This window comes from Pyrgilauda ruficollis, unplaced genomic scaffold, assembly GCF_017590135.1.
Source record: "Pyrgilauda ruficollis isolate IOZ18807 unplaced genomic scaffold, ASM1759013v1 scaffold2, whole genome shotgun sequence".
Classification (NCBI taxonomy): Eukaryota; Metazoa; Chordata; class Aves; order Passeriformes; family Passeridae; genus Pyrgilauda; species Pyrgilauda ruficollis.
In genome coordinates, this window is record NW_024519206.1 from 5,847,276 (window position 1) to 5,859,718 (window position 12,443).

The 12,443-nt window shown below is 35.4% G+C and overlaps 1 protein-coding gene across 1 annotated transcript in view; it reads right to left on the bottom strand.

Moving 5' to 3' along the window:
• Window positions 1-12,443, bottom strand: part of THSD7A (thrombospondin type 1 domain containing 7A) — a 222,196-nt gene that overhangs the window by 57,390 nt on the left and 152,363 nt on the right. The window contains exons 9-10 of the mRNA XM_041466725.1: window positions 4,271-4,505; window positions 1,204-1,319 (exon numbers count right to left, since the gene is read on the bottom strand). Of these exons, the coding sequence (XP_041322659.1) occupies window positions 1,204-1,319; window positions 4,271-4,505 (351 nt within the window). The remainder of the gene's footprint in view (window positions 1-1,203; window positions 1,320-4,270; window positions 4,506-12,443) is intronic.

The following is a 12,443-nucleotide window of genomic DNA, read 5'->3' on the forward strand; positions in this document are numbered from 1 at the left end:
CAGAAAGATATGCTCATTGCATCAAGAACTTTCTTAAAACCCACAGAAATGAGAATAGAGAAGGATGGCATTTTCGCCCAGTATGATCTCCTCCAACAAAAATATTTCATAAAGAACAATTAATACTGCTGTAAAATAACACATATATAATAATAAATATTTATTTCATAGATTCAATTCCCTGCTCTTTTTCAAAGGTTATGAATTTAGTCTTCCTAACCCCTTTTTTTCATTTGTTAGAATGCATTAAACACTGATAGGAATTACTGCAAAAATGCTTTTATGCTTGTGTCCTTTGCCAAGCATAAAGAATTGGCCGTGACAGCCCAAGTCTGTATGTTTGATGTAAATATATCTTTTACATTCTGAGAATAGCTGTGAGCAATCACCATGTCCCACACAGGGATTAGCACCCTGTGGAATAGGAAGTATTACCGAGTCTGTCTGTAATAGTACATATTAGAAAAATGCCTCATCTTAAGCTTAAGAAGAGGAAAAAAAACCATAAAATGTGGCTAATATTAAGCCTGTCATCACGCTAACTTCATGTGTGATTTCATTGCAATAAAAATTCAGGGGAGACCTGCGCTGTTCTAAAGAGATTTGCCAAGTGTATTGAAATGGTGTTGGATTTTATGTTTAAATCAGACCACTCACATCAATGTAAAGTCTGTTGATTTTTATTAACTCTCCTTCAATTTTCCTTAGAGCAGTAGCAGCCAGACAAAATTGTGTACAACTGCATATCTACTTAGCTACATACTTATCTCCTTGTATATAAAGACTCAGGTTTTTCTGAGCAAACAGCATAAACTTAGGTATTTCTAAAATCTGTCCATTTTATAATCTGACAACTAAAATGCTAACACTGTGTAAGTATCAATGTTAAGATGATAAGCTGATGATAAGAGCTATGTGTCCACCCCGTAACTAGTTATCTCTTTATCACTATAAGATGTAAATGGGAGTTTGTAATATTAGGCAAATGTGGAAAAAAAAAATCCAAACAGATGCATATAGAAAATGGATAGAAATAAATGTTTGTTTCAGCAAAAACTCTGTCCTCCCTGCAGCACCTCTACCATGTATTACATGTCCTCTGTCAGAAAGAAATGTGTATAAGCATCCTGCCAAAAATGATTGTAAGTGACTCCCTATCTTTTACATTCTTAAAATGTATTAGCACACAATGGATAACATTACCTTCTTGACATGAAGAAGGACACGGTGTCCAGTCACTGAATGGAGTCACAATGCAGTCCTTCCTACAGGGAAGCAGACAAGGTCTCACAGTTTCAGGTCGAAGGCTTTCAGGGCATCTAACAAAAAAAAATTACAAAGAAGCATTATCAAATGAACAATCACTCTGCAATGAAGTAGTGAATCATGTGAGGTACTCAATGCCTGTAGGCACACGAGGACAGTGCTTGTTGCCCAGAATTCACCAGGATGGAGCACAGTTATAAAAACTAGTAGCAATTAAATACATGTGGTGAAAGCAAGCCAAATCTGGTGTATTCTGTGCCTCAGGATTTAAATAATCATCATCCCTCACTCACCATGCTAGACTCTGTAGTTTCAGGATTTTTTCCAAGTTTTCACATAATTATGAAGAAAAGCCATTGCATTTACCTTCGTAAAATATTTCAGGTCTCATCACTTTATCACAGATATAAACTCTGGAATGAGGCATATTTAAAATAAATAACACTGCTAACCCAGGAACAAATAGGTATAAGCTGGCTGTGATTATGAGAGAAACCAGAAAAAGATTTAAAGCTGCCAGATCAATGAGACTGAGAAAGACTGTCAGAAAAGGCAGAAAACCTTACTTGTTTTAGGAAGAGGCTTGATCAGCATATAAAAAGGATTATTGGACTGCCACATATGGGACTCATTACCCAGGTCATTTTCCCCATTCTGTGGGGATTTTGTCTTTTTTCATCAAGGAAAAACACCTCTCTATGCCACAAAACTCGTTTCAGAATGATACAATAACTCTTGTAGAAGTACTGAAAATGTTTGAAATAATTTCAAAATTTCCATTGCTCCAAAAACATACAGACTGTGGACTGCCTGAAGAATATGTAAAGATGTAAGAAAAACATCACATCCATGTTTGAGAGCTTTTGGATCATTACAGAAAAACATTACTATGATTAGCTTTTCCTCTTTTCAGTCCAGGGCAACTGGGACCAGAGAAGAGAGAGAGGCAAGTCTGATAGTAAACTATCAGGAAAATCTAGTCTTCATGGTCAGCAGAGAACTATGCCCATGTAATGTGAGGAGGACAAAAGCTGATTTGCAGTTTTACAGGAACATATTCTTCAACAATAATACTTGCTTGTGCAGGCTTTCCATCAGTTATCTCTGCATTTTCCTGTCAATTCACCTATTCTTCTCAGTATGTGATCAATTACTATGAACAAGCAATTCCTCTCAAAATGGGATCTCCACCCTTTCTCTTTTTTCCCCTCCCACCAATGTGAAAAAACATGAAATAATACAGCTATAGCAACACAAATTTCCATCACCCTACTGTAAGTTCTCTCTACAATTTTAAGTCAACTTGTGCCTCAGTTCTATGTGATTCATAAAATCAGATTCTAAATGCAAGGGTGTGTTTAGATGTGATCAGATACACGTTAAAAAAAACTCTGCTTCCAATCACATATATTGACAATGTTGTCAGAAATTTTCTTTAAGATTAAAATTAAAAAATGTTTCTGAAAAGCGTTGAATGTTGGCTTGCCAATGGCTTTTCTTGCATTGGCTTTTCCCTTTAAAAACGGGAGAAATTATAAGCATACAAAACACACATTCACCATTTCATAGAGAGCTTCATCTTGCTAAACACTACAATTGCTCTTCAGATACTTAGGCAAGGCAATTAGTTCAATTAGAACACCATTTCTATGCTTTATATTGTTTGTATTTACTATATATGGCTTAAAGCAAAGTATTGATTTTTTTGCAGTCCTTACTCAAGGTCAAATTAAACAGAAAAGATACATGCTGGGGTCTGTAACTTGTGAGGCAGATAAGGCCAATAATATTGATTGTATCATACCACAGTAATCCTTTTTATTAAGGGGAGTTTAAAACAAGGTTCCTATTTACATTTTCATGTTAAATATCTGGGTCTTTAAAAATGATTCAGTGATTTTGATGTGACAATTTGAAGGAACAACCAAGACCTTTTTTCACTTCATATGATTCATTTATGAAAGAATAAAACAGTTCTTCTCCCAGAACTTAACATCAAATCAAAGGCAGAGGCATTTACAGTAGATTTAAAGAGGATAATAAATCATAAGAGGTGCAGTTTTTTATGTAAATATACCAAACAAAAGATAATTCTATCATGACTAACTAGAACAGCAATTTAATACAGATACACAACAATTTAGACTACTCAATGTGCAGACATTACTCCCCACATTTCCATTTAAAGTAAATTAGGCTAAAATCTAGAGCTGAATAAAACAGCAAATGGCAAGCATCAAGGAAATATTTTGCATGAAAATAGCTGCCTCATGAACTTTCTAAATGACCTCTACTACCAGTTCTTAGAGTTTTGAATCTGTTCTAAGTGGGATATATTTACAGACTGCAAATCCCTACAAAGATATTATCAAATGCATTTCACTAGCAGCTAATCTGTATTTAACCCTGGTAACACATGAAACTGTAAAAAAAAATCATTGGGCCAAGGAATAACTTAAAAAAACACATAAATGGGGAAAAAAATCACAACGTTTGTCAAACTAATGTTCAAACTGTTTCAAATTAATGTCATGCCATTTCCCACTATGCTGCAGCTCCTTGGTCTGGTTCTGAGAAGGGCTTTAGTGTATTTAGATTCATATCACTATTTTTGGGTGGAACTGCACTGATCCATACAGTGTGTTGCTTGTTTGGACAACACAAGGATCTGGGAAATGTTGCTGCACTGAATTTCACACATATACTCCAAGAATTCTATTGTGACTCAACCTGATGATGCTAAGGACCCAACTGGATTTATTCAGCTGTCAGCAGAACCACCATCATAAATACCACCCATTAAAATCCATACTGAGAAAGGTATTACCTAGTCTTCCTGTTGTGCAAATTTTGTATTTTTAGAAGATGAAATGTCCCCTCATGAGCACACAGAAGAGAGTCTTTTTGCTTTTGCAAGCCATCATTGGTGACAAAAATATAAAGTAAAATATAAAGTAAAATCCAGACATAACTACAGCATGAAGATAGTTTGAATGATCTTTACTTTTTTGGGCCTACTTGTCCCACGTTGACTCTCACACAGATGACCTTTCTTGTCTGCATCCCCACGGAACAGGTGGCCTCCCCGTTCCAGCTGGCAGAGGAGTTGAAAGCAGAGACAGACGTGTCCTCTATGCACTGTCCCCACGGGCCAGTCTGCCAATGATACACAGTGCAAGAGTGCTCGTTACAGCTGCGCGTTTCCTGGAGGGCACTACTGTTCGGGCACTGTGTTCCTCCTGGAACAATAAAAGAGGGCAAAAGATCCTTCACTGGAAGGAGATACAATTTTTATTTAAAAAAAAACACATACCACAACCCACTTTGAAATTTTCTTAATTATATATTATCAGTTTGATTACATGAAAGAAATGCTGCTCCCCTTTTCCTCCTCTTCATATGCCCAATATTGACTTTGACAAATTTCGGTCAACAAGCCACACAGAACTGTTCATGGACAGAATGTAAGTCTGTACCAAAAGGATAACAAAATAGTCATAACTTCTATAACACTAATGTGCTTGGAGGGATCTACAGCCTTTTTATTTCAGGGTTCTCTAGAAGAGACTGCAAGAGATCACACAAGGATGTATGAAGGCTGTGGACAGAAGAAATGGTTAATTACTCTAATTATACATGTGTAATGACCACTGTTTATGCCTAATTCACAGATGAATTGAAAAGATTTTTGGAGCTCTTGTCCTAGCTCCCAGTGGATGTTTATCCATATTATGTAAACCAAACAGGATGGCACAGCTGGCAATTCCAGGTCCAGATTAAAATAACAAAGCCTATTGCAGGTTAAGATTAAAACGCAATCAGGTGTCAATGATTGTGAAGAAAAGCTCAGATAATGCTATCTTTGTTGTGTTTAGTTTCTTTGATAGTATGTTCAGTTCATTATATACAAGCACTTCAAACCTACTTTGGCCTCCCAGTCCTCCAGGAGAAATGAAGACGTCTTTCCTACCAGAGCTGATCAAGGCTGTTCCATGTCCAGCCTTGTGAGCAGACATCATGCTTGCTAAATATCTGGGGTTACTAGAACCTAGGTTTGAGATTCTGGCCTAAAGGAACAATGGGACTCCTACCTCCAACTGATGGAAAGGCAGAAAAAAAATCTAAGCAACATTTTATCCTCTCCTAAAATACAAGAAAAGTAAGAGAGACAATTGAAATTGGAGTTTTTTATTAGTTAATGCTGATGATCCATATGACTTTTCTCTAAAATGTATCCTCCCACCAAATGCATGTTGTAGAGTATATTATTTATACCCCAACACTGAACTTCAGGTTGACTGTCTGCTCCACAGATATGGGGAAGGGGTTTTAAGCATCCGTTGTTGAAATTAAACAAAAAAAGTAAATGTAATCAAAGAAACAATGGATGCTTCAAATACTCCAACACAAGAAAGTCAAATTGCCAGTATAAAATTACTTTATAACCTAAGTTATTCTGCATGGTCTAGATCTGCAGCAAACATGAGAAAAGGTTCATTCTAATGAAAACACAAGATAAAATCTTAATTCTCAATTTATTTCTCTAGGAATATTTTAAATTTCTGGCTTTTTCCTAAAAATATTTATTTAACCAAGTAACAGGAAACATCATATTAATTGAGATGTCATGCCACAGACTAGCTAATCTTAAATTTTGCAAAGGGGGATTAGAAAAATCTACAAAGAGGTGAATCTAATTAAAGAATAACTTGATTTTTTTTTTTTGGTTCAAAATGGATGCAACTCAAGTCTACCAGATTTGTTTAAAATATATGTCAGTGTGCAGAGCATAAAAAACAAAACGCCAAATGCATTTCCTTAAAAAAGGAAATTTAAAAAATGGTAACATGTAATTACAGTTATGTAATAAGTTTCATAAAGTTATCTAATCGTCATCCTTCAAGAAAAAGAAAAATCAGCTAACACCAGAAGACAGGAATATAAGCAAATAAATTAGGAAAGTGAGTGTATTTTGAAGAGAAGAAAATAATAAAGTCACAATTTGTCATGGAAGAAAGAATTGATCCACGTGAGGAGTCTAGACATGTTCCTCCATTAAAAAGGTTAAATAAGGAAAATTTTGAGAGATATAAGGAAGGTTAATAAATTAAGTATTTTCATCTGATGTTAGCTCAAGAATAACACAAGGGAAATATTTAATGAAATTCAAAAATTAAAGGGGGTGTGTGTGAAAAAATATTTTACCAGAATTGAACGCCACAGGCACCAGTTCTTAAGACATTTGAGAATAAAGTGACTTGGGTTCAGTTTCGGCAGCTATGCAAGAATATATATTCAGAGGAAAAAAGGGATTGACATTGATTTGTAAATGAAAAACATTGGGGCATGAATGTCTGCAGCTCAGTGGGAATCCAGTTCTGTTCAGATTAAACCAGGAGTTAAAAAACATGCAAAGACTGAACAAAATGTGGAAATAATACTACTGAAATAAAAATCAATGTGCCATTCTGTCCAGGAAAACAGCATTCTCTTGTGCTTCCTTCAATTTATCTAGGTACAGAAAAAGCAGAAGGTGTTGGAAAACTGGCAGTTAGAGATGCCCTTTACAACATCTGTGTAACTTCTTGGCAGTACTAAAAATAATAATTTCAAAGATACAATAACCAATTGGGCCTGAAGCATTTAGTTTTGGGTTTGAATTTTTAAGCAAAGTAGACTTGGAAGGGAAGGGTAGCTTTGCGGAGGGACTTGCATATTGCTCATAAAATAGCTGACAGAATTGTCATACACTTGGATTGCTTTTCTGCCTGGTTTGGAGCTGTTAATGGGTAAGACACCTTGTTCTAGGATATTCAATGATTGGATTTTATAAATCTTTTTTGCGATGTTGACTCGATAACTTTCAAAATATTAAACATTTATTTAAAGTATTTAGGATCATTTTAATTAATAATTTTGATATCACTTGTTTTTGCAAATGTGTATAGTTTTATAAATGCATTTCAAAACAGCTGGAATATTCTTAAAGTTTGAGAAAACAGATGTGACTGAAGTGCCTCTTGTATTCTAGTGAGTGAAATGGGTGTTACTCTTTTCTTTGCTGTAGGCAGGAGGTAGGCACTTCTCAAGGCAGCTGCACTTCCTGAAGACAGACACAGTCAGATCCGAGACTGTTCCTGCTCTGCAAACATTGATGCCTCCTCCCCTGGTTTATATCAGTTTCACAAACCAAGCAGACCTGTCCAAAACACACAACAGGTCAGGATGCAGAGTGGACTCATGGTGAATGCAAGGTCTGTCCTCAAGTCTTTTCCAGGATAGATTATGAACCCCTGACCCTCACTACATTCAGCAAACTGAGCTGATGGGCTCCTGAGCAAAAGAAGAACAGTAACATAACCTGCTCTAGCTCACTTTTCTCAACAGATGTCAGGTCACTTAGTAAGTCTTGCCTGAAAATTCAGGTTGCACAGTTCCAAAACTAAGTGGGTATTTTTATTCCTGTTTCATGAAAAACCTCATGTTCTCCAAAACTTATTATTTTGTGAATGAGCAAATTGCTACTGAAATAAATACTCAATTCTGTGCTTTCAGATTTAATTACCAAGCACTGTTATTTCAAGCCAGGAAAATACAAAAATTAAAAACAAACTCAATAAATGTAGGAAGAGCAAATGCATTAAAAACCCTATGCATAACTTGTTTACAACTATGAAGTCAAAGTGTATTAGAGTTTAACAGGAATAAAATTTTAAAGCATATCAACAATAATCTGTTAAGTATTGACAAGAAATTCCTTTGTTCCAGCTATTTCTTACATATTCAATAAATCAGTCTTGCAGATAAACAAGAAGTAAGAGCTGTTGGTCCCTGTCAAACAGAATATCTGATGAGATGGACAACTTATATTCTGTACTATCTAACCATGATGTTTAGTGCTCTGTGCTACATGGTCAAGCCAAATAGTCCTTCTGGCATTACACTTTGCTGAACTATGAGCATGTAACACCCACAGCAAAGCACTGCTGCACATATGCATCCCTGCCTTAAGAGAATAATAATAAAAAAATTTCCCTTCCCTCTCATTTTAATAAATTAAGCTTTTTTTGTCATCTTATTTTCCTCTTTGCATTCGAGTTTTGGTTTTTTGGTTTTGGTTTGGGGTTTTTTTGGGAGGTGGGGTGTTAAATCTTTACTTTTCCAAAACTGGTTTTACTGATAAAACTTAGGATGTACCCACAAATTTACTGTATGCTGTATTGCACCAATTTTCCAATCTATCGCAGTGTATAATCAAAACAGAATCAATCTACATATTTATTACTTACTGAAAAGCTGAGATTAATTCAGTTCTTTTTAGTCTCAGGTCCAGTAGTAATGTGAAACAGTCTTAGTGCACACTACTCATTACATAAGATTTATTGTAAGCAGGGAATAAAAAGAAGAACAGAAATATTAAGCAGTATATAAACCAAAAGCAGACACACCCTACATTCAAGAAATAGGCGGAGCTGTATACAATACCTTACTAGATTTATGCAGAACTGTATGATGTATTAGGTAACATCACTATGTCCTTTGCTGTCATTTTATATTTTCAGACAGTGACTTTTCTGAGTTTCTTACTGTACCATGAAGATATATTTGACAATGACACAAATGAGCTAACACTATAGGCAGTCTCACAGACAGTCAAATTTATAAATCCCTTTGCCTTTCAAACCTTCAAACTGAGGACAATGATCTCAGAAAAAATATCAAAAAATTGTTATTGTGACACTCATTTCCACATGGAGTCATCTCACAAAGCACAGTAAGTCTTTATCTTGTGAAGAGACCCCTTTGTCTCTCCTCTGAATGCGAGTAAATAAGCCCATCCCAGATGTGCATGACAACACCGTGCTCGAGGCTCTGCAGCGTGTGGTTTGACCACATTAAAAGGGTCTTGTTTGGAATGAGGAAATGATGATGAGAGGGGTACATCTGAGGTCAGCTCCTGGCTCAAGCAGAAATCAGTGGGGTGCTGGAGGGGCAGTTGGTATCGCAGAGCTCATTAGAAAACTTTGTCACTATTGTAATTTACATATGGCTTATATTTGCTGTATTTTACGTATGGCTTATAGTTTTTCTGTGAACCTATTCTTTACACTGAGGAATTATTATAATACTACTGAATTATTCCTATTCTAAATCATATTAAAAAATTATTAGACTGTGTTTTTTTCCTGGTGGCCAGTCATGTTAACTTGATGGTTTCTTCAAACCAATTCAGCAGCTGAGATTTATGGGTAATAAGAGAAAAAAAAATTTTCTTAGCTGTGAAATGACATAGCTCTAGTACAGACAGTTATATGCCAATGTTAACAAGAAAAATGGTAGAATATAGTATTTTTCATTTCAAAGAGGAGAGAAACTGAATCACAGATAATACTTGATAAAGAGCCATCTGAGTGCCAGATAAAAAACCTATTTCAGATGTATCTATAGATCCTCAAAAATTTTAGGGGGTGTTCATGTTTAAGTACCCAAATGAATGAGAATTAAATGTACCAGATACTTTGATGGATTGCAGTATTCGTTGCATATGCAATGCCTGCATTGTTTTGATCTTTCTAGGCTTGTGCACTGAATGACTAGCAGGAGGATGTGTGTGATCAAGGACTCACACGTGGACTCCTTATGTCATTTTAGAATACAAATTTATCCTTATTCATGGATTTGCAACAGTCTTGCATATTTTTCTTTAATTAATATCCAATCCTGATATATAATAGGAATAGTATATATTTGTCCTATTGTGTTTTGGGTAAAAACTCAAGGCAACAGGATACAGAAATTACTACGGAATACCTTTCCTAGCCTGGTCTGTCTCTCATACCAACAGCTCAAGAAAAGGTTCAGTAGTCCAAAAGAAAACTTGTGTGAATGTTCACCTGAACAGAACTGATAGCTGTTTTCAGAACTCAGCTTTAATGTGTAGATGGAATTATCGGTCTTACATTTATGAGATGTGGAATTTTTAGTTTTACATGATGCTTACAGAGCTTCCATCTACAGTTTTGTGCATTTTTCTAAGTTCTGAATAGAACAGAGAACTGCATGTTTTCCAAAAAATGTTCATGTGAAGCTTCCTTTTATATGAGTAGAATACAGATGTTCAAATACATGAATATATTCTGTGCTCCTAAAACAAGAAATGACCTCCCAGCACCCAGTATTTTATGTTTTTGAAACACAGCTGATCTTGATCATGGGATTCTGGAGGTGAAAAGTCATTCTGTTATTTGTCACATAACAAATGACTAAGAGGCATAACAGGAGTATGAGGAGGAAGATGACAATAACTCTAATTCCACCGAAGCATAAAAAAATTTTAAACTGATAGATTTTTAATATAATACAAGAAAAGGTGAAAAGTATTTTCCAGCTAAAGTTGTAAAAATACCCTAAGCCTTGGAAGGTTCTTCCATGTATTTATATACTTTCCTTCTCTGGAGTTTGTATGAGCGCAAAAAGAAGCACTGTATTGAAGAGATCTGATTGAGATGTGAGTGCACTCCTCAGTAAGCTGGGTAGACCCACCAGCTTGTATCCTTAAAAAAAGCACAGAATAACTTAATCTGAAATAGAGGGAAATAAGCCAGGGTTTGAGCAAAGCTGAAGCACTAAAACACCCAGGTAAAGCATTAGCTTTCTCAACCTTACTTTAGATTTCTTCACTACAGCATCTGTGGTTTGAGATCTGTCAGTCTGTGATCACTCTGTGCTGATTCTGATCACGACACAACAAATATTAATAAAATTCACATACCCAAAATCCAGGTGGCGCTGAACAGCTTTGCTGCATCTGCAGCCTTGTAAATTAACCCAGGTTGTACTAAGTATCGAAGTCAGAATAAGAAGTACTTTTTAGGATTAAGCATAAGAAAATGAAATAATTTTTCCAGTAATTTAGGTTTCGAACTATGGCATGCTTGTCAGGATTTAAGTTTCTGTCAGCAAAATTACAAAAGTATATAGAAAATCTATTGTCTTGACCTACAGGGACAAGCAAGAAGCACATGAATATATGTTTATTTGAATTATATGGCTCTGTGTTTCACCCAAATGAGTCTGTTTGACACACCGTATAAGAAATAGGGGCACCACAAACCAAATTTTTTTATAATTTTAAAAGTGTTTCTAATTTATTACATTAGATCTAAGTAGTTTATTATTTGCATCACTTACTAAAATAGAGTACAGTTCTGATTGCCACTTACATTTCTAGCAAAGATTCCTTTCAGAAAAAAGGCTGAAACTGCTCTGCTATTTTTTTTTTTTAAATCACCCAAATTCTGCCAAATACACAGTACACTTTTAGCAGTGTTAGCCGTGTCTGCAAACAGCAAAGTGTACAGCTATTCCATTCCATTGCTTCCATACCTGCAGCTTTCATTTTTCAGCTAAATTTGTTCTTAAGATAAAGTAATAAAATGCTCAATAGTTTAAAAGAAGAACTAACACATACATGTAATGCTTTTACATTGAGGCATTTAACTTTTCTGTCAGTAATATATGTGAGTAAACATCTCCCAAGAACCCTTTAGTGGCAATGTCTCCTGGCTCCTGGTGTAGCACGAGGCATTGGCACACTTTGACATGGCCATGTTTGAACCATGTTATGTACAGAATACATTTCCTCTCTAACCCAACCACCCCTCCAAATACTTAAAACCAAAACAAAAAGAGTTGTAGGAACCATGGAAAATCATCAAAGAATAGCCATGAACCTGTATCTAAAACCTGTTTTGTCTTGTCCTTTATATTCTAGCTAAGTCTTCTCTTTGCATAATGCTGCACACACTGCACAAGGATCACTTGAATAAATGGAAACCATTCAAGAGTGAAGACTTGCAGGGCAAAACCCAAAGTTTTGCTATGAATAACAATGTTAGTGGGGTATCAGAAGTTACCAATTAGAGAAAAGAAACTACAAAACCCTTTTGCTAATATTTGAACCATTGAAATTCTCATCTTTTCAGCATTCAGGATACTTATATCTTTCCAAATTGGACATAAATTAGTGTTGCAAATCTGTATCTGATGAACTGTTTGTCTTGTTTAATTTTAATGAAAACAAGAAAATCCTATATCTGAAATAGAAACGGTAACATTAGGCACACTAAAAAATTATAGTAACATTAACTGAAACGAGCAAAATAAACGCTCTTTAA